The 18,931-nt window shown below is 38.2% G+C and overlaps 1 protein-coding gene across 1 annotated transcript in view; it reads left to right on the top strand.

Moving 5' to 3' along the window:
- The window catches only part of GTF2F2 (general transcription factor IIF subunit 2), a 156,073-nt gene extending 137,419 nt beyond the window's left edge, over positions 1 to 18,654 (top strand). Inside the window, exons 7-8 of the mRNA XM_003980404.6 lie at positions 3,250 to 3,393; positions 18,092 to 18,654. Coding sequence (XP_003980453.1) covers positions 3,250 to 3,393; positions 18,092 to 18,211 — 264 coding nt within the window. The 3' untranslated portion in view covers positions 18,212 to 18,654. The remainder of the gene's footprint in view (positions 1 to 3,249; positions 3,394 to 18,091) is intronic.
- The last annotated feature ends 277 nt before the right edge of the window (positions 18,655 to 18,931 follow it).

Below are 18,931 nucleotides of genomic sequence, written 5' to 3'. Positions count from 1 at the left end.
TGCTGTCTGTTCATCTCCCACTGAATTGGGACAGACACTGTATTTCTGCCTTTGCCCTTAAATGCATGTTTTCATCCGTTTTTTACATCTTCCCCATATTGGGAAGACTTGGATCTTCTCCTTAGTGGCTCTGGTCTATATCTTCTCCAGTCTTGCTTCTGACTCTTCTAGTCACACTGCTCTTCTCTATTTAACATCAATAGAAACTAAGTTTTATCTCTCTTATAACAAATCTCTATTGTAAAATATAGAGAGTAAGCCTAACTATATGAGGGTGGCATTTATGCAGTAATTTAGCTGTAGGTTTTGAAATACGTTTCTTTCTTTTCTTTCTTTCTTTTCCTTCCTTCCTTCCTTCCTTCCTTCCTTCCTTCCTTCCTTCCTTCCTTCCTTCCTTCCTTCCTTCTTTTCTTCCTTTCTCCTACATTAATTCCAGTTGATGCACAGGAGAATGTTCTCTGCCAGCTTTCATCGAGCCTGCCTTTATTTACTAGGTGGGCTGCTATATATGTATATATATATATATATATGTATATTTCCTCTAATATGCTTTATGCTTTATCACAATGCCTTATTAAAATGAAATGTTTCTTTAAAAAATTAAAAGCTTGGTCGTCTGGGTGGCTCAGTGGGTTAAGCGTCCAACTCTTTCTTGATTTTGGCTCAGGTCTGACCTCACAATTTGTGAGATCAAGCCCTCTGCCGGGCTCTGTGCTGACAGCATGGAGCATGCTTGAGATTCTCTCTCTCTCCCTCTCTCAAAATAAATAAGCTTATTTTAAAAATAAAAAATAATTAAAAATTAAAAGCTTAACCAGCTGAAATGAGTGAATATAAGTTGCATGTTTTCAATGAAGAATACGTTTTTAAAAATTCTTTTGAGTACAGCTGACACACAATGTGATTAGTTTCAGGTGTATAGTTTCATAGTGATTCCACTTCTCTGGACATTGTGCTGTGCTCACCACAAGCATAGCTACCATGTCACCATACAGCACTATTACAGTATCACTGACTGTGTTTCCTGTGTCCCACCTTTTTATATATATATAAATGTTCACTTACTCATTTTGAGAGAACAGGTGGGGAAGGGGCAGAGAGAGAGACAGAATCTCAAGCAGTCCCCTCAGTATCAGCACAGAGCCCAACTCAGGGCTCAAACCCACAAACTGTGAGATAGTGACCTGAACTGAAACCAAGAGTCGGACCCTTAACCTGTTGAGTCACCCAGGCAGCCCCCCATGTCATACCTTTTATTCCCGTGACTTACTCATTCCATAACTGGAAGCCTCTTATCTCCCACTCTCCTTCATTCATTTTGCACATCTCCTTCCCCTCTTCCTTCTGGCATTTCTAGGTCTGATTCTTTTTGTTTACTCATTTGTTTTTTTAGATTCCACATAAGCAAAATTACATGGTATTTGTCTTTCTCAGTCTGACTTATTTCACTTAGGATAATACCCTCTAGATCCATCCATGTTATCACAAATGGCACGATCTCATCATGCATAATGATGTGACTTGGTGACTGCATAATATTCCATTGTGTATATATTTTTCTTCTTACCATTTGTCTGTTGATGGACTCTTAGGTTGCTTCCATATCTTGGCTAATTGTAAATAATGTTGCGGCAAACATAGGGATGCATATATCTTTTTGATTTAGTGTTTTCTTTTTCTTTGGGTAAACAATAGTGGAATTATTGGATCATGCAGTACTTCTATTTTTAATTTTTTTGAGGAACCTCCATGCTGTTTTTCACGGTGTACCAATTTACATTCCCATCAGCAGTGCATTAGAGTTCCCTTTTCTCTGCATTCTTGCCAACGCTTGTTGTTTCTTGTCTTTCTGATTTTAGCCATTCTGACAGGTGTAAGGTGATATCTCATTGTGGTTTTAGTTTGTATTTCACTAATGATTAGTGGTTTGAGCATCTTTTCATGTATTTGTTGGCCATGTGTATGTCTTTGGAATAAATGTCTGTTCAGATCTGCTTCCCATTTTTTGATCAGATTGGGGGTTTGGGGGATTATTTAAATTTTTTTTTTTTGGTGTTTTAAAAGTTCATTATATGTTTTGGATATTAACTCCCTATCTAATATATCAGTTTCAAGTATCTTCTCCCATTCAGTAGTTTGCCTAATAAAAAGTAATTTTGGTGGCCCAGTTAGTTAAGCCTCCTACTTCATCTCAGGTCATGATCTCATGGTTTGTGAGTTCCAGCCCCACGTCGGGCTCACTGCTGTCAGCACAGAGCCTGCTTTGGATCCTCTGTCTTCCTCTCTCTCTCTGCCCCTCCCCCACTTGCACTCTCTCAAAAATAAATAATACATTTAAAAAAAATTTTTAAGTAATTTTTTTTTTTTTTTTTTACAACTGATGAAATCTCTAGAGGATAACACGAGGAGAAAGTTTGTACCTTCTCTTAGTGCCACTGCTTTCAATCTAGCATGAATAAAGGTACATAGAACTACAGGACAAACAACACCATTTGATCCTAGAGTGTCATTTTTATTTGAATGAGAGGTATTTTATTTTTATGTTACAAATGAAGGTGTATTATACAGCTGAATTTAGAGTTCACATGAATTAAGATAAAATGGGGATTTGGGGAAAATAGTTTGCTTGTGCTTTGACTACAGAGTATGTATTATTACCATTTTCTGTTAGTAAGCTTACTTCATTTTATGTGTTCAAGGAGGTCACGCAATGTCGGGAAGAGAAAAGGCCTCCTGTCTGCCTACATTCTTTTCTCTTTACCACTGCTTTTCAAACTTTTCACTTCCTAGAGAACCTCTTCATAATATGCCTGCTTTTTAATCTTCTGTCTGTCCCAAAAAACCTCAATTTTGAAAGATGTTACCTACCAAACTGTTTCTATTAGATAAACTATTTTACTGTATTTTGGGTAATAAAAACAAAGGAACTGCAAGTTGGACTTTCTGATCACCATGAGCAAATCAGTAGCCACACTGATTTCTAATTTGGCACAGAAAGGCTATTTGGGGGCAAATGGAGGCATTATATAAAGCTTTTGGAAATAATGAAAGTGGTTTACAGATAGCATGTTGATACCTCTTAGAGCCTTCAAGTTCTGAGGAGCCCCAGGAGCAGTCTGAACTGCTCTTTAAACTGTAGCCTTACAGCTTGAAATTAATCATATTTTTGGGTGATAAAAAGAGAATGCTTATATTTCAGAGTGAGAATGTTGGATTGATGCCTTTATTACTTTTGCTTTTTGCACCTAGATTGAATATGAAAGGAAAAAGAAAGAAGATGGAAAACGAGCTCGAGCTGATAAACAACACGTTTTAGACATGCTATTTTCAGCATTTGAGAAACATCAGTATTACAATCTTAAGGACTTGGTGGACATCACAAAACAACCTGTGGTATGTATATGCTCACATTGATCCTTTAAATATGTCCTGCTTCATTTAGATGACGTTTCTGAAGAGAAGGGTATCGTATATGAAAAAGTTCACGTGCACCTATACTAATGTCGGGGTTTATTTCAACACTCAGGAAAGATGTCTTAATACAGGTTATTTTTTGGTGACATCAGCTTCATTATTTTAGATTTCAAATACATTAATGTTAATAGTTCCATATGAAGATAAAGTAGATATACCCTTCTTTTGACTGAGCCCTTGACATCAAGCCTAGTCTTTCATTTGTTCCCCTACCTCCCTCCAAAAGCGCTCAGCTTCTTTCATATATTTGAAAATGTGCCTTCTAGAAGAACTGCATTCCTTTAAGAGCCATACTGATTTGTCATGATGAGGGTGTTCATCTCTGTCTTGCGGGTTTTTTTTTTTTTTTTTTAATCAAAATTTACCTAGCACTAACATTAGGTCCTTTTACACTTGAGCTGTGTACTACCCCAGTGTTGGTTGAGGTTGTGGTTGGGTTGGTCCGTTCTCCATTTTTAAGGAAAAATTTATTAAGTTGATGTTTTAGAAAGTTTGTACTATAAATAATCATTTTTCCGTCCCTGCTCCAGACTTTTGTGCCTGTTTGCTAACAATTTGTATTTCTAATCCATTAAAACACTGGTAACAAATAAGGAATCCAAGTCCCTTTTCTCCAGTCTTTGAGTCACGTTTCCTGCTGTTTCACTTTCTTACACCTAACATTAGCAAAGCAGAGAATTGAATTGTAACAGTATTTATTTATAGGGTTTTAAAAATTAAATGGAATCTCTTTTATTTTCTGTCCTTTTACACTCTGACTTATTCAAAGCTTTAGGAAATATCAATATTGATGGTAGTTGTCCCATTTCTGCAGATTTCACTGTTACATTTCAATCTTTCACTTTTTTATTAAGAAATTAAATTCCAAAAGATCTAAATACTTTTTTTTTAATAGGAGGCAAGTGCTCATGCTGCCATTATCAGCTCCTCTTAACGACTTCACTCCCTTCACCATCAAAGCCTTAGACACAGCATTTCAAACTAGATTTTTAAAAATTGAAATAGAATAATTCATTAGCTAAGCTGTGTTTTTTCTACATTTAATGAAGTTTATCCTTGTGTCGTATATATATATATATATATATATGTCGTATATATATATATATATGTATATATATATATGTGTGTATATATATACACACACATACATACATACACACACAAAAAGGCCATTCCAGAAGCTGAATGCAGACAGTATATTCTCATGGAATAACACACACACACACACACACATTAGATACAGGAAAATAAGCATTTGTATGTAGAAGGACATTTAGATGATACTAGAGAAAACAATTTCTTTGCTTCCCAATTTCTTAACGTGGAACAACATACTGTTTTTTTTTTATCTTTTTTACTTTTTTTTAACGTGTATTTATTTTTGAGAGAGACAGAGGGTACGAGTGGGGGAGGGGCAAGAGAGAGAGAGGGAGACACAGAACCTGAAGCAGGCTCCAGGCTCCAAGCTGCCAGCACAGAGCCCGACAGGGCTCGAACCCATGAACTGTGAGAGCATGATCTGAGCCAAAGTGGAACTCTTAACCAGCTGACCCACCCAGGGGCCCCAATATACTATTTTTAAAATTCATTTTGTGTCAGAGAAAAGGAATAACTAGTATTTCTCTCAGTTTTGGTGTTTCAGATAATTTTTATGTAGAGGTGCTCAGTGAATCTCTTAAAATAGAGCTACTTAGGGGTGCCTGGGTGGCTCAGTTGGTTAAGCATCTGACTCTTTGTTTTGGCTCAGGTCATGATCTCATGGTTCGTGAGTTCCAGCCCCATGTCGGGCTCTGTGCTGACAGCTGCAGAGCCTGCTTGGGATTCTCTGTCTTTCTCCGCCCTCCTCCACTCACTCACTCTCTCAAAAATAAACAAACATAAAAAGAAAGTGAGAGAAAGAGAGAAAGAAGAAGAAAGAAAGGGAAGGGAAGGGAGAGGAGAAGGAAGGAATGAGCTGCTTACCTCATGGTCAGTAGATGGGCTTTAGGAGATCCAGCAGTCTTCTGAATATGTGCAAAAATATGTGGGTTTTTCTGGGGAGCAGATCATAGTTAATATCAGATTCTCATAGAAGGTCTGGGAACCTCAAAGAGCTTGTGAACCACTGATCTAGAAACTAAATTATTTTATAATTGTCTTTTTGTTTAGAGGCAATTTGCCTCAGCAAGCATAAGGTTCTTAAAGGAGGGTTGTGTATTAGTCATATCCCTAAATATTCATATGTTCTACAATGTAAACATAGTAGAAATCCAGTAAATATTAGATGAATTGGTGGATTCAGATGGATTCGACAGGCCTCATGTCATTTTTGGCAAGAGAAGGAAGACAGAGAGCCAGTCTCAACTAAGTGTAGAACGCCAGGGTTTTAGTTATCTCCGCCTAGAGGAGGGGGCAGGAAGGGGTCAGCTTGGGTTGGGTTCTGCCATTTACCTACTACCCACTGGGATCTGGGGGAGTTACTTCCTTTCCTAAAATTGAGGAACACTGGATAGTCACTGTGCTCCCTTCCAACCCGATATCTGTGACTCTCTCTCTCTCTGTCTCCTATTTTATCTCCTCTCCACCTCCCTCTCGTATTTGAATTGAATAAGCAAATCCCATTGACCTGCGAAGTGGCCCAAGTTCAGCTTTCCTCTGTATAGATAACTATCCCCTTTAACAGGTTCACCGGACGTAAGTGAGTCTGTACTCATGGTCATCAGTATACCCTTACTAATTTGATCTTAATCTGAGCAATTCCAGAAGAATGAAAGAACCCAGTATAGCATGAAGATTAGTGATCCAGGAAAGGGGCTTCCTGGTGTGATGGAAATAGTGGTGGATTTGGAGTAATGGCATCTCAGTTCAAGTCCCAGCTCTGCCATTTAGCCTGGACAGGGTACTTAAATACATTTGATGTTTAACACAAACCAATTTTTGAGTCCCTGTGTAAAAGAGGAGAAAAGAGATCTTGTTTGTGTTAATCACCTCTTTAGTATATGCATTTAATGACTTTCTCTCATTTTCTGATGGCCCCCAGTGCCCCCTTTGATAACAGATTTCCAGCCATGAACTCTATTACTTTAACACATCCTCTATTTCATTAACACTGCTACCATATTCTTAAGTTCCCATCTGCTTTCTGACCTTCAGAGTGTAATTTTTGACACATTGGGTGGACCCGAGATACTGTTGTTGTTTTTGCAGTTCTTACTCTCTGTATTCTTCTTCCTAAAAACTTTCACTTCCATGAGCAAAATTATTGATCAGAGAAACTGTCCTCATGGCCAGACCTTTTCTGTCATTGGCTGGCATGCGACTTGCATGAACAATCAAGGAGTTAAAGTTACTCATCAAGGGTAAATAAGCCAATTTTAAAAGGCCAAGCTCTGGTAATTGATGTAAAGTCAGAAACATGATATCCATTTAAAGGGATGTTTTTATATGATTTAAATTTGGGCTTTAATGTGAAATACCAGAGGAAGCCTATTATTTCTCCCATGCAGTATTTGATCTTTCACCTTGAATTTGTTATGTCTAGCCTTTCTTCATATCTTATTATATCTGTAAAATAGAAATACACAGCATTTCCTTCAAAATTTAAACCATTCAGAGCTGTACCTAATTGCTCCCTTTGAAACACCAAACTGCCAAGACCGTTTTGAGCCTTGACACTGTGTTCTCTCTAGCATAGCAGCCATTTACCAGTGTTCCTTGAATCATACTTTTCTGCCAAAAGTATCCTTGAAAATCAGCTCTGGTTATAACCAAACCTCTTTAATTTTCTTGTTCTGTATCCACCCAGTTTCCAGGCATGATCTAGGGAAGTTGATCTTTAATTATTGATGATTCCTTCTGAATCAGCAGTCCCCAGTCATGTCAGTCCAGCAGACCATTGTTTAATTATACAATTTAGCATGCTTTTTACTAAAGTAAGTTCAAATTCACAGGAAAATCTAGGAAAACATTTGTGTGGCTTTGGCTTTGAAGGAATTTGGTGCCCATATTTCAAGGTCCCAGCACTAAACATTGCTCAGCAGGCAGTTGCTTATTTGCACAAAGTGGGCTTTCAATAAACAAAGCCATTGCAGCAATAAGGCAATGTTAACCTAATCCTCAGAATTTGTTTCTAGACAGACTTAAAGTAAAAGTGTGAACAGAAGTAATTGAAGCAAAATTTGGATACAAGAAGGTAGGCTTGTTTTTAAGGATAAAATGTCTGGAAAGTATGACCTGAGTATTTCTCCTGTCAAACAAATTTTTTTATTTTTTATTTTATTTTATTTTTTTTTAACATTTATTTTTGAGACAGAGACAGAGCATGAAGGGGGGAGGGTCAGAGAGAGGGAGACACAGAATCTGAAACAGGCTCCAGGCTCTGAGCTGTCGGCACAGAGCCTGACGCGGGGCTGGAACTCATGGACCGCGAGATCATGACCTGAGCCGAAGTCGGCCGCTTAACCGACTGAGCCACCCAGGCACCCCCAAATTTTTTTATTTATAAGTATATGCTGTTATAGGGGCACCCACCTGGCTCATTCGGTGAAGTATGTGACTCTTGATCTTGGGATCTTGAGTTCAAGCCACATGTTGGGTATAGAGCTTACTTAAAATAAAGAGTTTGTATATGCTATTGTAGATACGTGAATTAGTTGAGACTCTTCTAGTTGCAGAGAACAGAAACTCAGCTCAAGGGGCGCCTGGGTGTCTCAGTGGGTTAAGGGTCTGACTTCGTCTCAGGTAATGATCTCACGGTTTGTGAGTTCAAGCCCTGCATTGGACTCTGCGCTGACAGCTCAGAGCCTGCTTGGGATTCTCCTCTTCCTCCCTCCCTCCCTCCCTCCCCCCCCCCCTCTCTCTCTCTCTCTCAAAAATAAATAGACTTTAAAGAAAAAATAGAAACTCAACTCTAACTTAAACAAAAATAGAATTTATTGGCTCATGTAGCTGGGAAGTTCAGGAATGCATCTAGCTTTAGACATTACTGGCTACAGCCACTAATATTAGTTAGAACTTTAGAACTGTCCCTTCCCATCTTTCCACATTTGTGCCCTCATTATTCTTTCTTATGTGTTATCTTTACTCTTAGGCGGGATCTTGCCATATGATAGCCAAAATGGCCTCCTCAAACACCTCACAGCTAGCAGCCTCTAAGAAAAAAGGGAATATTTGCCCTAATTATTTTAATAAAAGCCCCAGGGAAGATGTTAATTGATCTTTTGGGGGTTGTGTGCCCATTCCTGAACCAAGAGGATGGAGTTATGAGTACTCTGCCAGCCAGAGCCCACTACCTTTCCCACCTTTGTCCCACATCACCTGGTATGAAGTTAGCACCCAGTCAATGTTAATCATTTCATTATCTCACATTTGGGATGTTCAAAACAGAGCTCTTGATTTATTTTCTCTTCTGTCTTCCCCATTTAGGTCCCCATTTAGGGACCACTATTTCCTAAATTGTTCAAGCCAGACGACAGTATTCATGTCTCCTCTTCATGACATATAAATCTTGTAAATTATGATACATATATACCATATAAATTATCTACATATATACATATACAGATGTCGGTGTGTGTGTGTGTGTGTGTGTGTGTGTGTGTGTGTGTGTGTGTATCTGACTCAGGATCTTAAAGGTAAAAATGATCTTAGAGATTATCTAGTCTCTCTTACTTGTAGACCCAGAGAATGAGTTCCCTACTGGCTTGAACCCAATTGTCCTGACTTCACTCTAGGAATATCTCTTACCATGTTGCCTCTTCTGTATTCAGACATGTGCTTGTATATGTAGATAAGCAAGGAAAATATTTTTCTCACAACAGTAACCCCCTTTTTTAATGGGGGGAAAAACACTAATGTCTCTCTCAGGCTTTGTCATTTCTGTATTACTAAGAATCATCATCATTGATCTAAGCCAGGTACATAGAGAATGGGATCTAAGCTTTATCTTAGCTCATTCCGTTCCTAATCCAAAATAAAAATAGGTATTTTTAATGTCTGAAGCATATTCCCAAATTTACTACTTAATAAGTGGTGTTTTTATTACAGTGTTTTGTTCTGAATATACTTTCCTTTTTTTTACTTTTTTTTTCTGAAATCTTTATCATTTCCTTTCTGTTCACACGTTCCCTTTTAGTTCGTTTTTCCTATAAATGGAAGTGTTTATTTTTGAATGATACTACTAAAAAAAGGCCACTAGGGCACCTGGGTGACCTAGTCTGTCAAGTGTCCGACTTTGGCTCAGGTCATGATCTCGTGGTTCGTGAGTTCGAGCCCCGCATTGGGTTCTATGCTGACAGCACCCCCTCAAGACTTCTGTTTTAAAAAATAATTATTTGCTGGGGCGCCTGGGTGGCGCAGTCGGTTAAGCGTCCGACTTCAGCCAGGTCACGATCTCGCGGTCCGTGAGTTCGAGCCCCGCGTCGGGCTCTGGGCAGATGGCTCAGAGCCTGGAGCCTGTTTCCGAATCTGTGTCTCCCTCTCTCCCTGCCCCTCCCCATTCATGCTCTGTCTCTCTCTGTCCCAAAAATAAATAAACGTTGAAAAAAAAAGTTTAAAAAATACAAAAATAATAATTATTTGCTAATTAATGATGTAGAACCTAATATATTTTAAGCTTTAGAATATAAAATGTCATACTAAAATAAATCAACTATTTGAATTGTATTAAATATAAATGGATGAAATGTAAACACATTTATGAAATTTTAATATTTATTTGTAGAAGATTTTAATAACTTCTAGATCTATAGCATTTTCTAAATCTATAGCATCTAAATCTATAGCATTTTCTCCTTTAACTTATATGCTTTGTTTCACTCCCCCCCCCCCCCATTTTTTACCATATTTCTGAATGAGGTAAAATTCGGGGTGAATTTACTAACATAACCAATTGAGTCCATATTTTACGTGAAATATTATGTAGATAAAAGCAGTATTTAACACAAGCACCCAGTAAAGAGAATTGGGCATTTTTTATATGCAAAATTTACATAGAATTTTTAATTAAGCAATGGACTTTAAAATTTATATTTAATCTGAAAACTATCATTACTTATAAAATCTCCTTCCCCACCCTTCAGCACCATTTGATTTGAAGGGAAGTTAAAGTAAGTTTTTAAGCTTATTAACTGCCTTCTACTGATTTCTTTATTTAGTCTCTGAACAGGCTAGAAGGATTTGCTTTTAGGCTTATGGTCCTTATGGAAATTGTCTCAGGAAAGGAATTTCACTGGTCTTTAGATTGGTCTTAGCATTAGAGAGAGCATGACTCTGTGGATTTAGATAAGTGTTCACAGCCTCCCAGTTTCTCTATCTGACAGGAGAATTGAGATACCAGAGGATAAGCCTGTTGGCAGAAGACCTTGTAGTGTCAGTTCTGTATTGCAGCTTTGTAGAGCCATTCCTTCTACAGTGTCCCAAGACCAGTATTCTGATGCCATCATATTTTCCAGTACATACAGACTAATGCACAGAGCTAGCTACTGTTGATTGGCAGTGTTACTGTACTCATCATAATTTGGTAATAAAAAATGGTGTTCTCTTAATTTGTTGTTAGGAGCTAGATAGGTCACTCGCCCCCCACCCCAGTTTAAAACCTTTATTTTCAGTACAGATTATATTTGTATTTTTTTCAATTACAGTTCAGTGGATTTTAATGTATTCACAGACTTGTGTGACCATCACTACAATTAATTTTAGAACATTTTCTTCATCCCAAAGGGAAATCCCATACCTATTAGCAGTCACTCCCCTTTACCCCACCTTCACCCCCCACCCCGCACCCCCCAGGCAAACACTGGTCTATTTTCTATCTATCTGTATAGATTTGCCTACTCTGGACATTTAATACACTTGGAATCATATAATATGTGATCTCTTATCACTGGCTTCTTTCATTTAGGCATAATATTTTCAGGTTTCATCCATGTTGTGGCTTGTATCAGTATTTCCTTGCTTTTTATTGCCAACTAGTATACCGTTATGTAGATCTACAACGTTTTGTTGTTTCTGCTTTTGGCTATTATGAATACAGTTACTGTAAACGTTTATGTACAGGTTTGTGCATGAGCATATGATTTTATTTCTTTTGGGAGTGGAATTGTTGAGGCACTTCATAGCTTTGATAACCTGAGGAACTAGCTGCCAAATTTTCATCAATCCTTTTTTAATCTGTAGCCAGCAAAAACTTCTATCTCCTATTGCCCTTAAGTACAACTTTACTCTCTATTCCAGGTATCTTAAGGGTGAATAATACTTCATGGTTGCAAGTGCTAGCTAATGTACCAAAAATTCTCTATTGGTAAAATATATACCTATAGTCTCTTTGCTTGTCATTTAATTTCTAACAGTATTTTCAAATAGACTAAAAATAACTATGCCAATTGATACCTTCTTATATTCTGTACATTTGAAACTGCACTTCACACTAAATGCACTAATAGATAGGTTCTAAAATGCAAGAATTCATATTTAAATTTCAAAAGGAATTTTAGTTTTTGCTACTTTGTTAAGTTTTGGATTTTTTTCTTTTATTTTTTTCTCTCTTCTCTTCTCTTCTCTTCTCTTCTCTTCTCTTCTCTTCTCTTCTCTTCTCTTCACATTTTATTTATTTACATAATCTCTACACCCAACATGGGGCTCAGATTCACAGTCCTAAGATCTAGAGTCGCACTCACCCCTGACTGAGCCAGCCAAGTGCATCTGTATATTTCTGATTATATTTTCCTAATTAACTATAAGCTAACATTAACTATATAAGTATACATTTTTTTCCAATTGGAAACCATCATTTCTCAGCCTTGGAATACCTTGCAGTCAGTATTCAAGGTTAAGTTATGTTTAGCGTACAAATAAACAAATACAGTTTAGAAATCACATCTTGAAACACATAGTTAAATTTAAAAGTTTTGGCCCAAAGGAGGTAAACTTGGTTTATTTGAAATATGCAAACATGTGAATCATTTGCTAGTGCCTGGCACATGAAGTGTTACTAAGTTGATTTATGGGAATGCAAGCTGGTGCAGCCACTCTGGAAAACAGTATGGAGGTTTCTCAAAAAACTAAAAATAGAACTACCCTATGACCCAGCAATTGCACTACTAGGCATTTATCCACGGGATACAGGTGTGCTGTTTCGAAGGGACACAGGCACCCCAATGTTTATAGCAGCACTATCAACAATAGCCCAAGTATGAAAGAGCCTAAATGTCCATCGATGGATGAATGGATAAAGAAGATGTAGTGTGTGTGTGTGTGTGTGTGTGTGTGTGTGTGTGTGTGTGTATACACACACCACATCTTCTTTATCCATATACACACACACACACACACACACACACACACACACACACACACACACACACACTGGAGTATTACTCGGCAATCAAAAGAATGAAATCTTGCCATTTGCAACTATGTGGATGGAACTGGAGGGTATTATGCTAAGTGAAATTAGTCAGAGAAAGACAAATGTATGACTTCACTCATATGAGGACTGTAAGAGACAAAACAGAGGAACATAAGGGGAGGGGGACAAAACGTAACAGATTCATAAATATGGAGAACAGAGGGTTACTGGAGGGGTTGTGGGAAGGGGGGACAGGCTAAATGGGTAAGGGGCTAAGGAATCTACTCTTGAAATCATTGTTGCACTATATGCTAACTAATTTGGGTGTAAATTTTTTAAAAAATAAAATTTAAAGAAAGAAAAAAAGTGAGTTGGTTCACCAGCACACAGATATTCATGCGATAATAAAGTTGCTTTTCCAGAATTTGGATTAATCCATAAGGTAGTGCTGAGGTGGGATAGGGCTTGTGCCTTGGCCACTTTATTATGCATCATCTACAAAGGGAGGAATGCAGCCTGTGTGACCTGAGAGGAAGACAAGGGAGGGGAGTGTCTAGTAGGAAAGTGGGGGTGAAACCAGAAGGAAAAGAGGATAAAAATACTGACATGGCCCATGTCCCAGAGAATTTGCAGCATCACCTTCCCAATCCTGTTTACAGTTTTCTCTATGCAAAGGAGGGAAAACATATGTTGCCTTCATTCACAGCTTATGCCTAATGTGTTGTGTGTTTTTTTAATCAAACAATTTTGTGCCTTGGAGCCACTAACATCTTCATCAGTAAGCCCTCTGATTTATCACACAAATCATTTGAAATGATACTTTGAAATTATCATAGAACTGATAATGTCCCTCTTGCCTTGGATCACTTTGTAAAAAGCATATAATGATTTTCCGTGGCTGTCTGCATTAACCAGTACCATCTTTGGTATAGACTGCATATTGGATATTCATTCCAACCTTTCTGGGAAGATTTTGTGACCAAAAGTCTAATAGGGTCATATTATTTGCTTACCTAAAGCATGAATTCTTGGTGATCAGCTCTTTGTTAAAGATACATGTTCTTGACCAATTTCTAGAAATTTAGATATAGTTAATTTATTATTATATATGTAATGTTTAACTGAAATTCCTGGTTTGGGAATGGTTCACAGAGCAGTAGAGGAAAAGATGATACGAGAAATGGGGAGGTGGGGGGGGGGATGGGAAGAGGGACAGAAGGAGGAAGAGACTGCAATAGTAGGCTCCTGTGCCTTGCAACTCCACATCAGTTTGTCTTGATTTGGGGGAAAATAGGAATTTGGTCTGTGGATTTCTGTCTTTTGGCCTACCACAGTGTTATCTTGACCCACAGATATGCAAACCACATCCTAATCACTTGACCCCCTCCCCTTTTTAAAAAAAAAACAAAAACACTTTTAAGTGTTTATTTTTGAGAGACAGAGCTCAAGTGGGGGAAGGGCATAGAGAGAGGGAGACAGAATCCATAGCAGGCTCAAGGCTCCAAGCTGTCAGCACAGAGTCAGACAGGGCTTGCACTCACGAGCCTTGAGATAATGACCCGAGCTGAAGTCCGATGCTTAACCAACTGAGCCACCCAGGTGCCCCATCACCTAACCTCTTTGGTCCAGTATTTGCTTTGCCTTTTCCTTCCAAGGAAGCTGTAATGTTCTATCCCTTTTTTCTCTGCAGTTCAGACTTCCTGTAAATAGTCTCCCACACGTCCCTTTGATGAAAAGTTTCTAGATCTGAGCCAGTTTATTTCAAATCTTGTTTTGTAGCACTGCACATAGCAGTAATGAGAAATCTCTCCAATCCTGTGTGACATAAAGGTGATCTACTGAGTTCTAGAATACTTTGTTTAAAATGAAGGGGATCAGGCAAAAGATTAAATTGGAAAGTCAGTGTTTAGTATAAGAGGAGAAGAATTAGTATCTTTTGATCTGGGCCCAGAATTGCCGTTTAATTCAAAGGATCAAATACACATCCTCAAAACCTAAGATCATGACTCAAGCTGGGCTGAGTGCCCTTCTCAGTGCTCCCATAATATCCTGTATATATGTCCTTCTTACTATGCTTTAACTTACAATTGTCTGCTTCTATGCCTTTGTGTCCCCATTCACATACCCTAATCTTAAACTGTGAACTCTTGAGGATGAAAATGACTCTGTTGCCATTCGTCCTGTCACATAGGAGGTCTAAAATAAATATTTGTGCAAATATATGAATTTTTATAAAAGGAGAGTTAGATTGCCAATTGATCTTCAGTCCTGTTAGAACTTTTAAAATTTCCCCCAGATGGCTTTGTCCCCATCTTATAATACAAAGGTTAGTAATAAATATAATTCAAATTCAGGTAATACAATTTAATCAGTCAACTTGTATTTCTCAAACGTGGTCATAACCCTATAAGTTAATTAGAGCCTGAGTTCTAAAAATGAAAAGAAGTAGAGTTAGCATAGTTTTAGTCCATAGGACCTTCTAAATGATCTCACCTCAAACACCCCACCCCTGCCCAAATCGTTGTTCCCTTATTTCCTTTTTTTTTTCTCCCTGAGAGAGAGAGGGGGCATGAGGGAGGGGCAGAGAGAGAAGGAGAGAATCCCTAGATCTCTCCAACTATGAGAACATGACCCGAGCCCAAATCAAGAGTAGGACGCTTAACCAAGCACCCGAATAGTTGCCTTGTTTACTCTTAAGCACTGCCTATTCATTCGCACCACTAGTGGTTTGATGGGAGAGAGACCTAGAAGTAAAGGGTTATAACGTGGTATGAGGGCGATCACTGAGGTACATACAGTGTGAAATGTAAACCTAAGAGGTAGGTGCCAAGTCTTCAAGGCTGAGGAGTTCAGATTTGAGGGAAGGGGGTAAGTATGACGGGGAAAGGAAGCAGCATATGGAGAAAACTAGAAGCATGTAGACACACAAATGGTAAGTATGTGTTCAGGGAATTCTTAGAAGATGAGGCCAAAGGGAAAAGGCAGGCCTGAATGGATGCCTGTGAAGGGGTTTCGAATTTAACCTGTAGACCAAAAGGGAAGTCACTGAAACTTTTTCAGCAGAGGAAGGACGTGATCTCGCTGTTCCCTACCTGTGTCTTTCCTTCAGCGACTCTTGTGAACTGTGTTCCCCTAACAGTACTGTTACTTTCTTTACTAATAGGTTGTGGCCAAGTTAATTCATTTGGTTAGAGTAAAATAGCTTTAGGTTGTAGTTTAGAACATTCTGAAGCTCCAGAAATAGGCTCTTTCCCACCTTGCACCAAAACAGAATTCTGTACCAGGGCTAGATATTGTGATCCTAAATCAGGAAAGCTTCTGTCTCACAACTGTAGCGCTCCTAGCAACTGCTCTCTTCATTTTGGACCCATTGCAGTGCGTCCACACGTGTCTTATTGTTTGTGTGCAGGTTCGTAGCCAGTATCACAACAAATCATTCTTTGGAATTTTACAAAGATGTCGTCCTTGGCATCTAAGCTGAAAATCATTTATGCCCAGCACATCAGTTTCCCTTTGTGAATACTGTCTAATTAGAAAGTAGTTTATGAACAGTGTCTCCTTTTAAAAATGTAATTTGAAGTAGCAGATAGCAGATGTGCATGTTACCTGGATGTCTCAAGCCTTTATGCTTACTCATTCGCACAGATCGTTCAGTGGAGGCAGCTGCAGAAAGTGTGGGAGGCAAGCAGGCTCCTTCCTGGGGAAACCCAGGCCTCATTTGATTCATTGCTGCCACCTGCTGGGGCCTGGCTGCTGGAATGGGAAGGCCACACTGGTAGTAGAGCTACGTCATCCAGGGCCACATAAAGAGCCGTATGGTGTTCCAGTGCTAATCAGCCACTGTTTCTAGGGGACGAGCTACCCCTAAGTGAAAGGATCTTATAAGCAGTATAACATTATACCAGTCAGTGTAAGGTGGTGTTTGATTATGTTGGTTAACACATCTCCAGCAATTGTGAGGTTCAGAGAACTAAGCAACACTTAGAGGACTCAAGATCCTAAAGTGTTAGAGCTGGGAGAGTCCTTCCCACAGATATTGTGGAGCTTTAGTGTAGTTAAACCAGTCTCCTAGAGGCATGTGAAAATGCAGATTCCCAGGCCTGGCCCCAAAGATTGCAATTCACTAGGCCTAAGATGAGGCTTCTTTAACAGGTTTCCCATAAAGTTCTGATGCAAGTGGCCCAGGACCATACTCCGGAAAGGCACGGCCTTAAACATGATCTATGTAGGAGCTTCTCAACCATTTTTCAAATCATTGCCTCATTTCACTTTTAAAAAAATTACATCTATCCACAGGGTGAGTTACTAATACTGTAGCAGGTTCTTTGAAGCATATACACAAAATATTATGGGATTGGTTCTGCAGGCGAGAAAAACACTTTTTAATAATTAACTTTCCTCTCTTACTCCAAGAGACAAGTACTCTAACTTAGGTTGGTCCTTTTGTAATGGAGTGTTTTTTGGCCTTGGGCATTGGCACGTAAAGGTGGCGTTTGGTATTATATTTATCACAGCCACCAATTCCCTGAATATAGTAATCATTTGGTTAACGTGTATTAAATTTTCAGGGACCTAAAATAACATAAGACAGAGTTCTGCCCTGCATCATTGTTACCTCTGTCCTTTGGAGGAGCCAAGCACAAGAGAGCTGCAGGCCCGGGCATTTAGCATGTCTTATTATCGCTTCGTAGGCCTTACATTGCCTTGGCAAGCTTGGCCAAGATACAAACAATACTAATCACAAATAATAACTTTCCTTATCACAGAGGAGGAAAAATAAGTGGCCTGTAGCACATATGAAGAGTCACTTAGAACTGAGAATTCTGGATGCCTGAATATTTGTTATTTTTTTTTATATATGCTGCTGCTTCTGAAATGCTGATTGTAATCCAAGAATAACCCTATCCAGCTGTGAACTGAGTGAGGCCACTGAACTCGAGGGAAAATTACATTTGGTATACTGCATCATCTTAGTAAACATCGAGACTAGTAACATTCTAGTGTATCTTCATCCAGACATCTTTTCTTTTTTTTTTTTTTTTTTTTTTTTTAAGCTCTCAGGTTGTTGGCATCCCGGACTTCCAATCCCTTAATGCAAATGATCTTACATTTAACACAGTTATCGTGTATTGCATAAATAGAACCAAAAGGCGGTTTATTAAACCTCTTTATAGAGAAATCTTGTTGTGCTTTCAAAATCGTAATTTTTATTAGTTGTGAATGTAGTTTGATGTGTATTTTAAATTTTGTTTCTTGCCTTCATAATCTCATCTTGGGGATTTTTGTTTTTAGGGCTACCTAAAGGAAATCTTAAAAGAAATTGGTGTGCAGAACGTAAAAGGAACCCACAAAAACACATGGGAGCTGAAGCCAGAGTATAGACATTATCAAGGAGAAGAAAAGAGTGATTAAGAAGACTTTCAACCAGCATGCTAACAGAACAACTAAAGGGTGATGTGCTAAGGAAACACCATTGATGCTCAAATACTTGAGGTCCATCTGTTATAGGGGTAAAATGACTGGAACTGTAATTTCCCTATGTAAAATTTTTAAACAATAATTCTTGTAAAGTTACTTAAGTGTTTTTTGACGAACGAAATTATTTATAGGCTTGTATTAAACTAGATTATTCAGGAGCGGGTGTGGGATTGGGGCGGTTAATAAGGTTTTTCTCTTTAAATATAGACTTTTAAAATGTAAAATTAGGAAATGATTTCTCAATAAGGACTCTCTGTCCTTGTCTTATGTCTGAGGAGCTGAGGTAGTGCAAATCCAAAGTGAATGGCAAAGCAAGAAAAAAGTCAACTACAGAAAGTCTTCAAAGCAATAAAAAACCAAAGTTCCTTTTTCTGAAATTGTCAAAAACCAAAGCTGTCTTTATTTTATTTTATTATTTTACAGATGATCATGTTTCATATTCACACCCATTAATAAAAAAAGAGAGCGTTTATTTTGTACCTAAGATAGCAGTTTTCACCATTGGCTTGCTTATTTTACCCTAGTGTTAGTGACATGAAAAAATGCAAAAAAAAAAAAAAAAAAACACCTGGCCAATGGGTATTATTTCTTTTATTTGCTTTTAAAAGAATTAGAAATTAAATGTTTTTCCAACAATTCAAGATATGTCTCCCC

This window comes from Felis catus, chromosome A1 (assembly GCF_018350175.1).
Source record: "Felis catus isolate Fca126 chromosome A1, F.catus_Fca126_mat1.0, whole genome shotgun sequence".
NCBI lineage: Eukaryota > Metazoa > Chordata > Mammalia > Carnivora > Felidae > Felis > Felis catus.
Note: the sequence above shows the minus strand (reverse complement) of the source record. Positions and strands in the feature narration are given on the sequence as shown.